A 17,716-nucleotide genomic window follows, 5' to 3' on the forward strand; every position below is an offset into this window, starting at 1 on the left:
AGAGAGAGAGAGAGAGAGAGAGAGAGAGAGAGAGAGAGAGAGAGAGAGAGAGAGAGTGAGAGTGAGAGAGAGAAAGAGAGAGCGAGAGTGAGAGAGTGAGAGTGATGAGAGAGACCACTGCAGAGAGAGAGTGAAAGAGAGAGAAAGGAAGAGCACTACCTAGGTACCTACCTAGTAGGAGGTAGTAGGAATGGTAGTCAGGTAGGTGTAGGTCACTGGGTGGTCGGTGGTCACTGGTCGCTGGGAAGTGGGAGGTCCCTGGTCGCGCGCCGCAGGTTGTAGCTCGGACAGCTCCCTCTTGGGCCGCCGCTGGTGTGCAATTCGTGCATGGGTGCTGGGTGCAGCCAAACTATTAAGCTTATAGAGAGAGACCCGCTCAGCGCACTCGCGCTTTTCCCACCACCACCACCACCACCATCACCACCACCACTACCATCAACTTCCCTTGTGGTCGCTGCTGATGAGGCCGGACGAAGTTGGGAGGGTCGTTGTGCTTTCGTTGTTGCCCTCCGCCGACTCGACTCACTGTCCCCGCCACTGCCACTAATACCACTGACACCACCATCTCCTCCTCCTCCTCCTCCACCTGCCTCTGTCCACCCCATGTCGGCGGCACTGACTCCTCCGACGACTCCCACCACGACTCACATGTATTCGGTGCAAGCCAAGCCGGTGCATGTCAATTCTGGAGCCGCCGCCCCGTCGAAGCCCTACGAGGCTTCGAGAATGTCCAGGTGGGTGCTGCCCTGTCGCCACTCACTGCTCGAGCGCGTGCCCATGAGCAATACTGCGAATTCGACCACTGACTGATCGACGTGGGATCAGGGGACTGCCCATCAATGCGCTGCTCTCCACCCCCACCACAGAGCCCGCGCAGCCCGTGGATGCTGTCCACAAGTTTGTCGAAAATGGAAGAACGTACTATAGGTACCGCCAGGATATGTACATGTTTCCCGCTGACGATGTAAGTCCTCCTTCTCCAAAATATGATGCCTGCCCGTGCAAGTGCGTGCAGTCAAGCAAGCAAGTAAGCAAGTAAGCCCGTATGCTAATTTCTGGAAAGACGGAACACGAGCGTCTGGACATCATTCACAACCTGATCTATGGCACTGCGATGAATGGCCAATTGCACATTGCGCCCTTTACCGGCACACCACGCAGAATACTGGACATTGGCTTTGGCAGTGGGTTTTGGATGATTGAGGCTGGCAAGAAGTACCCCACCACGGAAATTATTGGATTCGATCTGGACAATGCTCTGGGATCCGCCGTCCTAGATAATTGTCAGTTTCGATCTCCCGTGGACTTCACTGCTCCTCAATGGGAGATCGAGGACGGCTCGGTGGACTTGGTGCACATGTCTCAGCTGTGCGGCTGCGTGCCAAGCTGGCCAGATCAATATGCCAAAGCATTCAGATCACTACGACCCAGTACAGGTTGGATCGAGCACATTGAGTTTGACTGGATGCCTCGAAGTACGGATTCCCAGATACCGCCACAAGCGAATGATTTGGTGCATTGGTGGCATTGGATGCTATCGGCTTCAGATCAAGCGGGAAAGTCGTTACGATTTCGCGAGGATACCGAAGACCTACTGGAGAATGCAGGTTTCGTAGACGTCAGCCACAAGAGAGTGCGAGTGCCACTGTTCAATGCCGGAACAAAGGACAAGCGGTATGGTCATGACTGGGGAGACGAAGGCAGCAGCACCCCAGACATCCACTGACGGTATGCAGGGAACGAAAGCTTGCACACGCATATCAGACAGCCATGGGCCACCAGGGCTCGCAGTCATTTACTGGCTTCACAATGGCATTGTTCACGAGATACCACCGACTGCCGGCTCCACAAGTGGCAGACATTTGCGCCCGAGCGCTGTCCGTCGTGCAAGGCCAGCCCATGCCCCTCTACATTACTCTGTGGGTCAGCGCGGACACGGCATCCCTCGACCAGCCAGCTGACGTTTGCATAGACATATTTACACTGCAAGGAGACCCCAAAGCTGATCCGCACCTGCCTAATCGTACGCTTTCCGCGACTTCCACGCTCAGACCGCACGCCACATGCGGCCCGCGTATGCGGCATCTCGCTATGCGAGCCCGACGAACCTTTCGCATTCCGAATACATGGTTGTCTTGGCAAGCAAGCGATGCCGCCAGATTGTGGAATACTGCTTTTACGACCATAATGTCTACGCGTCTCTATATGGATGTGCATCATAAAGCATTGGGGCTGCTGCACAGGCCCCGATACTCGCGGCATATGGAGGCCTCTTGGCACAGACTTTACGACCAACAGCACGCATATCATCTTCGCCAGATATGAACCGTATCCTGGCGTGGGATCTTTGGACTTCCAGCGACGACTCTCCAAAAAATTTTGTACAAGCACGGCGCTTATCTTGTCTTCACACTTTTGGTCCCTTGCGATGTTTTTCCATCTCTGTAACATCTCAAATATGGCCAGATCTCGTATACTCTTAGCGAAGGCGTTCCGGCAATTATGGCAGCAATGTGACGACGAAATCATGTCTATCAGGGATTGGGAATGCATACCTCGTGGATTTACAGCGATACGACACGTTCACATGAGCAACGTGGGAAAGTTTGGTCTGGCAAGGCCCCACGAGTCCAATGGACTCGTGTATGGTATGTGGGGGACGAGCAGACGTCAGGACACACTGTTCACCTGGAGTTCGGTGTCCGGACGGAGATGCATGGATATATTGACGGCCGCAACGTAGTTTTAGCTGGCAATGTCACGGGTCAGCAGCAGGGAATATTTCCCACCTAGACCAGGGCCTGTGGAAGGCGCCGAGGTCTTTAATACCTCATACGGGGTCTGTGCACGCTTGGTCATGGCTTTCACTTCACGAGTGACGATGCACACCCTCGGAGGATACATGTACACATGCAGTAGGTATGGCCTTCTCGACTCTTTTGGACCCCTGTGGAAGAAGGGCCATTTGCAGCAGGCGAAACCGAACCAGCAACCCGGGACAAATTGAGCCTCAGCCCGGTCTGTTCTAACTACCAATATCCCTCTAGTAGATAGGCACATGTAGATATCCTCTGTGCCAAAAAAGTTGATGCAGTAGTGGTGGTGGAGAACAGCCAGACAGCCAAGCAAACCCAGCCCATGTTGGATTTTGAGATTTGGATTTTTTTTTTGTCTTTGGGTTTTCCGAGTTATCGGGATATGTGTGGGAGTGTGACTTTTTGTATGCCCAGTGTGTAGGAGGTACCTCCTAGGAGGTATGTGTGTGTGTTATGTCGGGATGTGGAGGGAGATATTCAAACCAAAAGATAGAATACCTACCTAAACCCAATTCAGTTAGCCGAGTAAAATTGTGCACGGACTTTCTGATTGGGTGCCCCGTCCGTGGAAGCCAATTCTTTCCAGTGCATGCAATGATGCAAGCATGGAAGAACACTGCCTCACTCACAATGGGCAATGGACAAGGTATGTAGGAGAAGGGTAGGAGGGAGGAGGAAACCTTGGACAGGGCTTGGACTAGTAGGAGGGAGGAGAGAACCTTGAAAAAGGCTTGGACTAGGCACCCGTAGGTCAGGTAGGTAAGGTACAGAAGCAAAAAGGAGAAGCAAATAAGCACACACACACGAGACTATACGACAGCGGGCACTTTGTCAGTTTTTCCTGAATGAAGCATTGCCTTTAATTACATGCATACATGTAGTAGTAGTAGTAGTATATTATATATACTTTTCTGTGCTGTATGGTGATCAAGCTCCAAGTTGGAGCGCACAAGTACCCAATCGACCTAGGTAATCTACCACTCTGCAACCTCACCTGGCTTCGGTTGCTGGATGCGAACAATCTTGTCGCAGTTGAGTAAGCACAAGGGGTCGAATGATTGCTTCATCTGTGAGAGGGGACAAGTCAGCCTATATCGTGCCAGCAGCCGAGGACGAAAGGGTCTATTGATGGAATGGACCAGGAACAGGATTGATGAGTGTGGAAAAACATTTCCCGCAGTCTTACTCCTCTGCTCTTTCCGCAAACTCATGAAACGGAGTGGATCAAAAGGGAGGCTGTAAAAACTTACCTTTCGCATGAGGTCCACGGCGGGCTCGCCAATTTCGTGATTCAGGTAGTCTCTCTTGACCAGTCCAACGCCATGCTCGCCGGTTGCCGTGCCCTCCATCTCAATGGCACGTTTGACCATCTTGTGCACCACTCGATCGGCTATCTCATGCTCTTTGTCATTGTATAGAATGATCGCATGGAAGTTGCCGTCTCCCACATGGCCGACAATCGAGCCGATTAGGCCAGATTTCGAAATATCGTCTTTGGTTTCTTCAATGATCTGTGGTAGTCGTGATATGGGTACCGCTACATCCGTCGTCCACACATGGTCGCCATTGTTCTTCTTCTGTGCCATCACACTCCACAGAGCTTCTTTGCGGGCGGACCATAGCTCTGCTTGTTCTTCTGGGGACTTTGCAAACTCAAACGTCTTGCTACCAGATTTCTTTGCGAGGTCCTTGACAATGGAGATGTGCTCTTTGACACTTGTCGGCGTACCCGCGAATTTGAAGAAAAGCGTTGGCACTTCTTTCCATGGTCGTGAAGTCTGTCCAGCCTGGTTGATGCACCGCATTTGTACATCATCCAGAATCTCTATGGCAGCAATGGGAACACCTGCGCCGACAACGCGAAACACACAGTCTGCGGCACTGCGAATGGATGGGAAGGTGCACACTGCTACATTAGTGCTCTGGGGCTTCGGCGTCACCTTGAGTACAGCTTCTGTAACCAGACCAAGAGTGCCTTCCGAGCCAATGAACATGCGTGTCAAGTCGTAGCCCGCGCTGCTCTTCCGTGGTCTTTGCTTCGTTTTGATGATGGTGCCGTCCGCCATGACGACGGTCAGTGAGAGTACCCAGTCCTTCATAGTGCCATATCGATATGCATTTGTGCCAGAGCATCCAGTGCCGACCATGCCACCGATCATGGCACCTGGACCTGGATCGGGAGGAAAGAACAGACCCTGTTCACCAAGCTCCTCGTTGAGAGTCTCCCAGCCGACGGCTGGCTGCACAACGACGTCCAGATCTTCCTTGTGGAGAACCAGGATCTTGTCCATCCGGCTGAAATCCACGCATATGCCTCCACGAGTAGCAGCAAAGTGTCCTTCGAGAGAAGTGCCTCCACTGTATCCCGTCACAGGTATCCTACGCTTGTGGCAGACCTTCATGATGGCCGAGACTTCCTCGGTGCTTGCAGGCCTGACGATTGCAAAGGGCACATCGTCGTCCAAGGCATGATGTGTGCTCCATTCGCTTCCCGCGTGCGATTTCAGATCTGACTGCTCCGTCGATATGTTCTCCTCACCCACAATGTCCTTGAAGTCGCTCCACGCAGCCTGTAGCGTCGCAGGAGATACGTCGTGATTTGGCGGTGTCGCGAGTGCAAGTGGCAGTGTGGAGTTCGGCGCAGGCTTTGCAGGACTCTGCTTGCCCATCAACCACCCACCCAAAGCACCTACTGCGAGCACGATGGGGATGAACCATATACCGCTGCTATTCGCTGCCTTTTCCTGTTCTCGCTGTGCTGCAAATCTTGCCTGATCCTGCTTTTCCCGCACCACTCGCTCATGTGTGCTCTGGTAGAGCTGGCCTTTGAATGACTCTCGTCCATTGGGGTCCTTTTCCTCAGTGGCATACGCTCGTCGTCCTCGTTGATGTTGTTGTGCTCCGCTTCGGCTGCTACCTCTGCAAGCTCCATGTATGCGCGCACTGCACAGCCGCCGCTGCACCAGGCGCGTTGGCGCCGACATGCTGCAAGTGGTATCGTATGGAATTGACGTTGCTGAATGTGAAAGACAACATAGGTAGGTAAGTTCAGTGCCACATGGCTGTCAGCGTGTGCGATGTGTGTACAGTAGAATCGACCGAACTACCTAGGTAGGTAGTACATTGGATGTATTTCATGCGCGCTCTCCACTTCGACAACAGCTCGGTTCTCCATTGGTACTCCACTCTGGACGTGAGGAAGCGCCGTATGGCCGCGCACCCGTGGCATAGGAACATTCAGCCGATGGATTCAGCAAGAGAACGGAGCACGATATCATCACAAGGTCATGACCCAAAGAAACTGTGACTAGGTACTACTGCTGTACTGTCTGCATGCCAACAGGTTTCTGCTGCCATGCAATGACCTATCTAACTCGTCGTTCAACATGATCAATACACTGTGACTACCTATGCGCGCACGCATATCGAAGCCAAACCCATTCCAACAAAACTCCTTGATCTGATCCCGAATCCCGAATCTCCCTATGATGATCGTGTTGCTCTCGACCGCATCTACAATGCCTGAGCAATGACCGTCTTTCCATGCACATCGTGTCTTTTCATAGCCAACAAGCATGTAGGCTACTATACCTGCAGAGTCTGTTCATAAAGGCTGATACCTTTGATCAGAGTCGTAGCTTCTTGCCCACATCTGCGCTGGCTCTGGTGCGCCAATGGATCATTCGTGTCCAAAGGGCCCAGATCGTGAGATTGTCTGCTCTCATGAAGCCTTCGTCACCTTTGCCACGCCTTTACGAGGATGCACTACTGTGCTGCATGGGCATGCCAGCTGGCTGCCCAAAGCCCGTCAGGCCCGTAGGCATGCTCATAGGCATGCTCTGATGAACGGACATGCTGGAAATGGGGCTATTCTCAGGCTTCCCATCATCGCCCGAACGCTTCTTCTCTTTCTTCGCCCACCTCAGGCCACATGCATTGCAAAGCGTCTTGGGACCCTTGGGTCCTTTGCGCCATTCAGGAGAGTCTAGCGTGCCGCAGTCCGCACACACGTACTCATCAGCAACCTTCAGTTTCTTCTTTTCCTTCTTCGAGTTTTCCCTGTCGCGGTCGAGGAGAATCGCAATGCCAGCATCGCCTCGGATCAGTGCAGGTGATGTGTCGCCTGTGCTGATACCATGACTGCGTTCTCCATCCCGATATCGTAAACCTGTTAACAACTCGATGCTCTCCAGGTGGGTGTTGTTTGCTTCGTAGCGCGACATCTTATCGGCGATACTGTCAGGCTTCTGAGCGGAGAGCGCACTGTCCAGATTCTGCCGGGTCAGTTGTGTGTTCGAGATGGACGGTTTCGCAGGCGGCGGCATGCCTTGGTAGTTGGGTGTGTCGTTAGCAGGGACTTCCGAGCCGCTCTCGGGCTCTCTTGAGCCACCCATGCCAGAATGCGAGGGTGTAGCACCGGCTTGGAATGTCTGCTCTCTGAACATGCGATCCTGTTCGGCAGTCTCTTCTTTTTCCTCTTCCCTCAGCTCTTTGATACGCCTCATTAATCGCTCGTTCTCAATTTTGTGTTCCAGGAAAGAGTCCAATAACGCTGCATTCTTCGTTGGGTACGGCCGTGCCATCATGAAAAACCCTCGACACATGCCCGCAACGTGCATGTTCTGGTTATTTTCAGACTGATGCGCAAAATTGCCTGCACCCGCTGGCTCCGGTGATATATGTGGATGGCCATCGCATTCGAAGATCATGTAGGTTCCATTGTCTTTCTTGAAGCGGTAAAAGAAGCGCAGGGCGTTACCACTGGCAATGCTCTCGTTGAACTCCCGCATGAATATCCCGCTGTCGTCCGGATGCACGTACTCCCCAATGAACTTTCCAATGAGCGTGTGCGGCTCGTACCCCGTTATTGTTTTGCATGACGGCGAGACGTATAGTATCCGGCCATCCGGCGTCAGAATGTGCAGAAAATCTTTCAGCTCCTCAATAATCCTTTGCGACCAATTCCGTCTCTTCGTGAACTCTGTCAAGGTGCTCTGGTTCGTTTGCGGTGGCATCCCGAAGCCTGTCGGCAGCGGGCCTGCACCCGCACCACCAGCTGGCGCGTTGCCATCCTGCTGTTGCTGCTGCTGCTGCTGGCCCTGCGGCGTGTAGTCGCCATTGCCGTTGCTCGCAATGGCGTTACTATTCGATGCCGATGCGGGCGCGGTCGAGGCACTCATGAGATTGAATGCCTGGTCACCGTTGCCCGACAGATCGAGGTCCAAATCCATGGGCAGACTGATGTCCATGTCGAGGCCATTCGAACTCGTCAACCCGCTCGCATCGGGATTCATCATGCCCATGTTGACCGCATGGCCGTGCTGATATATCGACATCCAGCGCCAGTGGGGACGGCAGCGCGCCCTCTCGGCTCGATCGTGCAGTCAGATCTGCGGCTGGTGCGCCAGGCCCTCACTGATGTGTTGCAGGGTAGATTTTTCGGGATGCGCTCCGGCAAGGGGGGAGGGCGCTGGCGGAGAGGAGTGGAAGTCTCACTTCTGGTTGTCTTGGGTCCACCAGAGAGCGGCGCTCGGCGCAGCGGCGTGCATATGCAGTGGATTTGGTTCAACAGCAGCTGGAGTGGTGGAACATGGCAGACAGGCCCATAATGACGCAGCATATAGTCCCTGGCCGCTATGGGTTGGGCGCAACAGGCATCTCACCACGATGCGTGCCCGTGCCGCATGAAGCTCCCGAATGTCCTGTTTCAAGATGCGCCCGGTCGACCCTGTGGAGGAAGACGATGGATGGGGATGGCTACCTCTGATTGGGTCTACTTTCCGAAAAGAGACAGAATTACACATTATAGGTGCCTTTCCTTACACCTACCTACCTACCTACTGTACTTACTACTACTAAGGTAATGTACGTTATGTACCTTATATAGGATGCCTTATATCCGTCCGTACGACACCACATCACGTGTCTTGATGCGCGTTTCGCGACTCGCGACTGCCTGATCCAGTATTTCGAATGAACCACACGTGAAGCGGTTTCGTGTGCTCGGACACGTCCACCACCACCACCATCACCATCACCACCATCACCACCATCACCACCACCACCATCACCACCACCACTCTCTCTCCGTCACTCGCTCAATGGACATTCGCCCCCTCTTCCGTGGCAACCTTATTGAATAGACATTTCCTCATCACGCCTCTACTGACTAGCAGCAAGTTACGCCAAAATGCCGGGGCGCTCGAAAGTTCAGAAGCTGTCCATATGTGGCATCCGGTCCTTCAGCCACAAGGATACCATGGCCATTGAGTTCAAGGCGCCTCTGACCCTCATCGTCGGCATGAACGGCTCGGGCAAGACGACCATCATCGAGTGCCTCAAGTATGTCACAGCCGGGGAGGTGCCGCCCAATTGTGCCAATGGTCAGTCCTTTGTACACGATCCAAAGATGTCGGGCGAGAAGGAAGTCATGGCGCAGGTCAAGCTCCTCTTCACGTCAACAGAGGATGTTCGTATGGTGTGCTCGCGGAGCTTGTCTGTCACAGTCAAGAAGGATAGTCGGACCTTCAAGACTCTCGAAGGCAGCATCCGCATGCAGAAGGGAGGTGAACGTAATGTCATCAGCTCGCGTGTCGCCGAGATGAACACTGCCATGCCGCGCTTTCTGGGTGTTTCCAAAGCCATTCTAGAGAACGTAATCTTTTGTCATCAAGAGTCATCACTGTGGCCCATGTCTGCTCCCAAAGATCTGAAAATCATCTTTGACACCATTTTTGAGGCTCACAAGTACACAAAAGCGATCGAGAACATCAAAGTACTCCAAAAGAACAAGCGGCAGGAACTCGTGGTGCTGAAGCAGGGCGAGGATCATGCTAAAGCTGATAATGAAAAGGCAAAGCGACTCAAGCAGCAAGAAGAGCGCTTGTTACAGCAGTGTAACAAGCTGAACGAGCAGAGTGCAGCTATTGAGAAAAAGATTCGGGAGGCTCAGCGTGAGTGGGAAAAGGTTTCTAATCAGCTCGGAGAGGTCAGCGTTGTCGTTGGCGAGCTTCATGGCAAGCGCATCGAGCGTCAGACCAAAGAAGAAAGCGTCAAAATCTTGCGTGAGAATCTAGACGAACTAGAGGAGTCCGACGAAGACCTCCAAAGAATGCTTGAACAGCATGCAGAGCGCATCGGCATATACGAGCAAGAGCTGCAAGAGAGAAAGAAGGACTACGCCGACAAAGAGGCGGAGCTGGGAAACGCTCGTAAACAGCAGAGCAATCGTGAGCGTGAGTGCGGCACGTACGAGGCAGAGAAGTCAAGCAACGATCGACAAGTAGAGACTCGCAATCGAATGATCCTGGATGCTGCGCGTCTCCATGATATTTGGACAACAGATACTGTTGACGACGAGTCTGCGAGCAAATTCATGAAAGAGGTCACCAAAGCAGCGAAGAACCAGCAGATCAAGTTCGAGCGTGTTCGTGCCGAGCACTTGGAGAAGGTGCAAGACCAGCAGAAGGTGCTTACTGCTTACAATGAGCGAATATCTGGGCTCAAGTCGAGCAAGGTCGCATATCGCCAGCAGATAGAGGCCTACGACCGCAAAATCAGATCGATACAAGCTCAGAGGAACGACCTCCCCGCCGATGAAGGCTCTAAAGCCACACTCGAGGCACAGTTCAAAGAGGCTCAGGACAAGCTGCAGACCGCCAAGGCTGACTTGGCTAACGCAACATGGGAGGTGGACATTGAACGTGCGACCGCTGAGCTTCGCAGACTGGAAGACCAACGTGACAGACTTGATGCTGAGCAAAGCGAGGCAGCACAGCGCGCTGGAGACTCAGCACAGCTTGATTTCATTCATAAAGAGCTCCAGGATCGTCGGCGCAGCCTTGACACCATGATCAAGGCGCACACGAAGAATCTCGATGCTACTGTTGGTGGTGGCTGGACCGTAAAGACGCTTGAAGCTGCCTTCCAACGTGCTCAAGATGACAGTATGTCACAGGTCAAGGATGCCCAGGGTCTTCGTGATGAGTCGGTCAGACGCGCCGAGACCAAGAGCACTAGCCTGCGAGAACGCAAGGACGCCCTGGAGGCCAAGCAGCATGAAGTGCAAGCTGCTGAGGATGAGGTGTACAGGCTTGCAGAATGCAAGCCATCGGAGCTTTCAGATGTTATCGCAGAATTGGAGGAGTCGCGCGATGAGCTCAAGCAAAACACTGACAGCCTTGGACTGGTCCAAAAGTACCTCGAACAGTGTATCTCAGATGCAGAAAACGGCCACTTTTGTCGGACGTGTGCACGAAGCGTGAGTGCGGGCCCCGAGCTTGAAACGCTGCTACGCACTGTGAAGGCGCAGCAGCAGAAATACGTTGCGCCTGTCGACAATGAAGAAACACTGGCAGAGAATATCGAAGCCCTGGACAACGCAAAAAAGGCCAGTACTTATGTCGACACATGGGAGCGGCTTACACAAAAAGAGATTCCGGCCTTGAAAGATGACATACGCCAACTTGAGCAGGACAGCAGGAAGCTGAGCGAAGAGGTTGCAGACCGCAATATGGTTGTGAAAGAGGTCGAATCGACCCAACGTGATGTTGGCACCCACAAGAAGACTGTTGAAAAAATCATCAGCCTGTCGCAACAGATCGAGACGTTCCAACACCAGATCAAGGAGCTCGCTGCCAAACAGGAATCCGCAGGCCTGTCTCGCGGGCTCGAGGCCATTCAGGCTGACATCAAGAAGGCCGATAATAAGCGCAAGGATCTCGTCGCTGAACAGTCAGCGGCTACCAACGCTCGAGACAGAAAGAAGACTGCCATCAGCGCGCTGGAGCTGGAGATCAGCAATGTCAACGGCGAACTGCGGCGAGTAGAGTACAATCTCAAGCAGAAGACGGCTCTAGCTGAGCAGGAACAGGAGCAAAAGGACTCGAAGTCAGATGCGCAACAGCACGTGCGTGGCATCGACATTAAGCTCGAAGCAGAGAACTCCGGGCTCAATACCCAGCAGGAGATCTACAGAGACATTACTCGTCGAGGGGATGAAGCAGACCGCGAACAGCAGGAAAAGGCAAATAAGCTGAACAACACAGTGAACAAGTTGAATAGTGTTGTACAAGACATCAAGGCGTATCTCGACCGAGGTGGTGATGGTCAATTGGCACGTGCACAGGAAGCACAGAGGAGCGCGGAGGCTGAAGTTGCGCGCATTCAGTCCGAGCAGCGTCACATCATCGCCGATATCAAGGAGCTGGAGCAGCGTATCGGCACGTACGCAGGCATGAAGCGTAGCATTGTGGATAATCAACGTTTCCGGCGCGACTTCAGGCAGCTCGAGGCTGTACAAGCTGATATTGCGGAGCTGGAAGCACGTGGCGCTGAAGCAGACGCGAGCCGTCTGAACAAACAGCGCGAACTCTGGAAAGACCGACGAAACGAGCTTGCTTCTGATCAGGCCGGCGTGATTGGCGAACTCAAGGGCCTGGATCGCGAGCTCACGGAGGCGCAGGCTCTCTATCAGTCCGAGTACAACGATGCGGGCAAGAAGTACCAAGCGGCACACATCATGGTGGAAACGACCAAGGCAGCCATCAATGACCTGGGTCTCTATTGGGGTGCGTTGGACAAGGCCATTATGAAATTCCACACGCTCAAGATGGAGCAGATCAACCAGATCATTGACGAGCTCTGGCGTCAAACGTACATGGGTACGGATGTGGACACGGTGCTCATTCGCAGCGAAGGTGTGGACGGCACGGCGCGAGGCAACAAGTCGTACAACTATCGGGTTGTCATGGTCAAGCAAGACACAGAGATGGACATGCGCGGTCGCTGTTCGGCGGGGCAGAAGGTGCTCGCGTCCATCATCATCCGACTGGCGCTCGCCGATGTGTTTGGCCAACAGTGTGGGATGATTGCGCTAGACGAGCCGACCACGAACCTGGACATCAACAACATTCGCGCGTTGGGCAAGAGCCTGTCGGAAATCATCAAAATCCGACGAGGGCAGGCCAATTTCCAGCTGATAGTCATTACGCACGACGTGGATTTCCTGCAGTACATGAATTGTGGCGACTACACGGACGATTACTGGCTCGTGTCTCGCGATGAGAATCAGCACACGGTCATTGACAAGCAGAACATTGCTGCTGTGCTTTGAGAGTGAGAGAGTGGAGAGAGTGTTATGATGTTGACATGTACATGTACGAGTAGGTACCTGTATCTGTAGTTCAGCGAGGCGCTCGGGGAAATGGAGCATTACCTAGGCTACCTTGCCTACCTACCTACCTGTACCTGACCGGAGCTGATCTTTTTACTACTGTTCCACGTGCACATATGACGGGGATCGAGCTACAGCAGGTTCTTCCAAGCTGTGGCGGTGAATGATGTGGATGACATGTTTCCGAACCAATGCACTACCTCATTGTACATGTAATAGGTAGGTACCTGTAGGTACCTTCCATGATGAAGAGAAGCCTATACCTGAGGTATACATGTGTATGTAATAGGTACATAACCCCATGATGCCCAACTCTGTTCCCGTGATGCATCAACTAGTGTAGGTCGGTAAGGTAAGATGGAATTGGAGTCAGTCGACACCGCCTATAGGCCATTTCATCGCGCACGCAACTAGCAACACGTAGGAGGAGGAGAAGAGGAGGAGGAGAAGGGGAGATGCATCTTGATCAGCTGGTTGGTACGTTGCAAAAACTGATGAATGTAACTACCTACCTAGGTAGTGTAGGTACCTTACCTAGGAGGTAGTGCCACGCACAATCAGTGACTCAGTCCGACTCTCGGCAAACAATCTTGTTGACCAGCTGATCTTGTGTGTCGGGTGTATATGTGTGTGTACATGTAGGTACCTTGTGTGTGTGAGGTGGAATATGGTATACCTAAGCTATTATATAATCGTAATCATGGGCCACACTTTTCAGCCCTGTCGTACCTCTTAGCGACGTACCTAGAGTAGGGTACACCTATGTAAAGAGCGGTATGATAGGTTCCTCGGTCGGCGGATGGGCACTCGACACCGTTGAAGGAATGGTGTCGATCTCTTTCCCCGCTTGGATCTTCGTGTCGATCACTAACACCAATGGTTAGAGAGGTAGGAGGTACGGTAGGCTGGCTGGTACGGAGGTAGGAGAGAGGCTAACATCTCTCTCCTCCGACCACCGTTCCGCCAGAGAGGAAACGGCGGGAAACGGTTGCTGTTAATGGTCCATAGCGGTTGAAGTGAGTGGACACCTCACCTCCTGGATTTCAATTTTCTTCGCCATGTCAGCGGGCTTGTTTCGTCATCCGTTACAGACTGATTTGAGTCGAAGTTTGTGCCCTTGATTTCTGTTCTTTTTTTTTTGTTTTTTTGTTCTTTTACTTTAGGCAAGCAGATTACAGATGCAGCAGCAAACATCCAAGTCGACACCGCCTAGGACGATGCCGTGCGTGCGAGATCATCCCTAGTCGCATTCACGGCAGCTGATGGGGTCACGCGCCTGCGACCATTGGCAAAGTACACTGGGGATGCATCGCTGGAGAGGAGGCAGAAGGCGAGGGGGAGGCTAGGAGGTGGGTAGAGTGGTACCTTAGAGAACGAGAGAGAGAGAGAGGTGGAGGTGGAGGGGGAGGGGGAGGGGGAGGGGGAGGGGGAGGAAGGGGCCGAGGCTGGTGGCGCTTCATGCTTACATTACCTCTAGTTACCTTACCTTAATATGGTAGCTTATACATGCGACGAAGCATGTGGTCAACCGTCAATGGTCATCACCGCACCACTGGAGCCTGTTTGCGGGAGCGTTATAGAGTCAGGAACGGGCGAGCTAAAAATCTCCGACTGTCTGGGAAATGCTGGTTCTGTAGCGGCGATTGGTTGGAAGCGGGCCCGCGTGCAGACCCACATGACCCCCAGATTCAGGAATCGGCAGGCACGCACTGTTGATCTCAACTTCATCCCAGGCAGGAACTACTCGGTACCTCCGCTCGTGGGCGACTTCCAGTTGGGCACTGCTGCCGTTGCTGGTCGTTGCTGGTCGCTGCTGCCGTTGCTGGTCACTGCTACTGCTGCTGATTCTGATGATGCTGATGCCAATGCTGATGCTGACAAGCGACACCACCGCCTTTCTCCATCCACTTCATCACACGTCCATCCATCCATCCATTCATCCATCCATCCATCCACTCTGCCGGGCCACTTACGAGCCCCCCCGTCACCATGACCGTGACCGTGACCGTGACCGTCACCTTCACCGTCACCGTCTGCTCCCGCCGGCCCGCCCGCTCGCCCACGCAACTGCAGTGCCACCCACGCGACGTCCTGTGCTGTGTTGTGCTGTGCTGGCGTCGATCGGCATCATGCGTTCGCGCCGTGCTGGCCGATCTGTCTGACCTCTCGCCGGAGAAGCTGGGGGAGGGGGGAGGGTAGGCCAGCCAAACAGAGCGAGAGAGAGTGAGTGAGAAAGTGCACGCGCGCGCGACACAGAGCTCTTTGTCACATATATGGAGACGCCGCTGCCACTTTCTTGTGATTCCTTCTTTATTATCACCTATATCCTTCCCCTCCTCCTCCTCTGCTGCTCACATCGATCGCATCGCCAACAGTTGTCAGAGGTACGAGTACGAGTCACAGCAGGCGATCCTGACCGCAGTATTATTACTCCCAGGACTAGCGTGCCGCACCCTCCAACTTCCTTGTCCGGCAAGATTTCCTCACAAACCGATCAACCCAGCAAGCATTCCGCGTGCGCGCATTCCGGACTTCGATTAGCCTGTTTCACTGGCAATAACACCCGACTCAAGCAGCGGCAACCTCGTCGCATGGTTTGCCGATCGTGCTTCCTCTCCACCTCTCGTCCCATCTGGTATATACCTACCTCCGACCTGACCTGACCATCTCGAGCCCGGAATCTGGACTTCTGCAGGCTCCTACTACCTCCACGGCTGATCTAGAGCAAACATGTTCTTCAAAGGCACCCTTACAGCGCTATGCGCTGCCACATATACTCTCGCTGCCCCGTAAGTGCTGCACGCGTCTGCTAGAGTGCTGGTTACATGCAACTGACGGCTACCACAGTAGCGTGAACAAACGAGCGTCCGGCTTTGATTGGGGCAACGAGAAAGTGCGAGGACTCAATATTGGCGGCTGGCTGCTTCTAGAACCATGGATAACACCATCGATCTTCGAGAATGTCGATCCCGACGGCTCCAAGGGCATCGTTGACGAGTACACATTGACTAAGACCCTCGGCGCAGACCAAGCCTATAATCAGTACCTGAAGAGCCATTGGGAGACATGGTGTACATGGGCGGATTTCAAGAAGATTGCCGATTCCGGTTTCAATATGGTCCGGATACCAATTGGCTTCTGGGCATACGATAACTCGAACACTCCTTACGCCTCTGGTGCAGCACCCTTCCTGGATGCCGCCATCGATTGGGCGCGCTCCACTGGTCTCAAGGTTCTCATCGATCTACACGGTGCCCCAGGCTCTCAGAACGGCTTCGACAATTCCGGCCAAAAGATGGATAAGCCTACGTGGACCCAAGGAGACACCGTCGCAAAGACCCTTAGCGTGCTGAACACGATCCAGTCCAAGTACGGCTCCGGGCAATACGATGATGTGGTCGCTGGTATTCAGCTTCTCAATGAGCCTCTCACACCGAGCTTGGACCTCAATACCGTGCGGCAATTCTACTACGATGGATACTACCAACAGCGAGATTACAGCAGTTCTCGTACGGTGGTCTTACATGATGGCTTCCAAACCACAAACTACTGGAATGGTATGCTCACACCCAGTGATAACAATGCGCAGCAGGTGGTCATGGACCATCATGAATATCAAGTATTCACACCGGAATTGAACGCCATGAGTCCTGCCCAGCACAGGGACTACGTCTGCAAGAACGCTCCCGCGTGGAATGGCGCCGACAAGTGGACCATTGTCGGCGAATGGAGTGGCGCAATGACGGATTGTGCCAAGTACCTCAACGGCTACAGGATCGGTGCCAGGTATGATGGTACCTTTCAGGGTTCGTACTACATTGGATCTTGCAACAACCAGGACATGAATGCTTGGAGCCAGCAGCAACGGGATGATACCCGATCATATATCCAGGCACAGCTCGCAGCTTACGAAAAGTACGCCCACGGTTGGATATTCTGGAACTTCAAGACCCAGGGCTCTCCCGAATGGGATGCCCTCGCTCTGGTCGACGCCGGGCTCTTCCCGACACCTGGAACAGACCTGGGATCTGCTTGCCCATAGAATGTGACAGCTACGATATGCGGAGGCTACAACATGACCAGTCTGCACAATATCACCAGTCTGCAGAACATAATTCACTTGCCTAATGTAACGAGTCTGGTCAATACGACCATTTTAACGAACTCCACTTGCCTCGACAGCAGAACGACAGCCTTGGGGCATGGATGATGAGTTGCGGAATCCCACGCTGTGTAACCAGTCGTTCACGCGCTTCTTCGAGCGCCGTGGGGTCCAGCATGACCAAAAATGAACAGAGTACTCGGACGGAACAGCGCCGAGACTCGTCATCTTCTCACTGTACATACGAATCTATTTAGAAAGTAACATAATCTCGTATCATTGTCAGACATGATCAATCATCGAGTGAAGCGAGCAGAAGTTAAGAATGGGTTGCGAGGCGAATGATACCTGACGAGTGGAGACGTGTAGTGGTTTGAGTACTGCTATGGGGTGGTTGCGTGTCGCTGTTTGAGGACTGCAATGGGTACATTTACCGTTGCGCGTCGCAAGGGCAATGAAACATGGCCCGGACGTTGTCGTTGTTGTTGTTGTTGCAGCGATTGAGTCGTTCCCTTTCCCCTGGGTACGTACCTTCAGCTGTTTGACGTTGTCGTCTCGTAGAGACAGGAGTCCAGGACTAGAAGGAGGTACGTACATGTAGGTTAGGAGGACCGGAAACATAGA

At 53.3% G+C, this 17,716-nt stretch overlaps 6 protein-coding genes across 6 annotated transcripts; 4 read left to right on the plus strand and 2 right to left on the minus strand.

Annotated features, from left to right (window-relative positions):
• Window positions 1–452: 452 nt before the first annotated feature.
• On the plus strand, window positions 453–3,159 carry SEPMUDRAFT_63370 (S-adenosyl-L-methionine-dependent methyltransferase). Its single transcript, XM_016909635.1, has 5 exons — window positions 453–734; window positions 826–964; window positions 1,064–1,674; window positions 1,737–1,919; window positions 1,973–3,159. Exons 1-5 carry the CDS (start codon window positions 604–606, stop codon window positions 2,004–2,006), a joined length of 1,098 nt encoding a protein of 365 aa, XP_016762835.1. The 5' UTR covers window positions 453–603; the 3' UTR covers window positions 2,007–3,159.
• On the plus strand, window positions 2,459–2,793 carry SEPMUDRAFT_115980 (uncharacterized protein; the record flags this gene model as incomplete). The annotated part of the gene is made up of 2 exons (XM_016901210.1): window positions 2,459–2,648; window positions 2,744–2,793. 2 exons carry the CDS (start codon window positions 2,459–2,461, stop codon window positions 2,791–2,793), a joined length of 240 nt encoding a protein of 79 aa, XP_016762836.1.
• A 497-nt stretch (window positions 3,160–3,656) lies between the features above and the next one.
• On the minus strand, window positions 3,657–5,915 carry SEPMUDRAFT_148349 (FAD-binding domain-containing protein). The gene is made up of 2 exons (XM_016904863.1): window positions 4,067–5,915; window positions 3,657–3,883 (listed from the first exon to the last, which is right to left on the minus strand). The coding sequence occupies exons 1-2, from the start codon at window positions 5,798–5,800 to the stop codon at window positions 3,791–3,793; spliced, it is 1,827 nt and encodes a 608-aa protein (XP_016762837.1). The 5' UTR covers window positions 5,801–5,915; the 3' UTR covers window positions 3,657–3,790.
• Window positions 5,916–6,112: 197 nt separating this feature from the next.
• Window positions 6,113–8,415, minus strand: SEPMUDRAFT_148350 (uncharacterized protein). Its single transcript, XM_016904864.1, has one exon. It carries the CDS (start codon window positions 8,150–8,152, stop codon window positions 6,569–6,571), a length of 1,584 nt encoding a protein of 527 aa, XP_016762838.1. The 5' UTR covers window positions 8,153–8,415; the 3' UTR covers window positions 6,113–6,568.
• Window positions 8,416–8,909: 494 nt separating this feature from the next.
• On the plus strand, window positions 8,910–13,290 carry SEPMUDRAFT_63379 (DNA repair protein rad50). Its single transcript, XM_016909636.1, has one exon. The coding sequence runs from the start codon at window positions 9,007–9,009 to the stop codon at window positions 12,928–12,930; it is 3,924 nt and encodes a 1,307-aa protein (XP_016762839.1). The 5' UTR covers window positions 8,910–9,006; the 3' UTR covers window positions 12,931–13,290.
• A 2,066-nt stretch (window positions 13,291–15,356) lies between these two features.
• Window positions 15,357–17,345, plus strand: SEPMUDRAFT_83285 (glycoside hydrolase family 5 protein). Its single transcript, XM_016910331.1, has 2 exons — window positions 15,357–15,779; window positions 15,838–17,345. Exons 1-2 carry the CDS (start codon window positions 15,721–15,723, stop codon window positions 17,030–17,032), a joined length of 1,254 nt encoding a protein of 417 aa, XP_016762840.1. The 5' UTR covers window positions 15,357–15,720; the 3' UTR covers window positions 17,033–17,345.
• The last annotated feature ends 371 nt before the right edge of the window (window positions 17,346–17,716 follow it).

Source organism: Sphaerulina musiva (genome assembly GCF_000320565.1).
Source record: "Sphaerulina musiva SO2202 unplaced genomic scaffold SEPMUscaffold_3, whole genome shotgun sequence".
Taxonomy (NCBI): Eukaryota; Fungi; Ascomycota; class Dothideomycetes; order Mycosphaerellales; family Mycosphaerellaceae; genus Sphaerulina; species Sphaerulina musiva.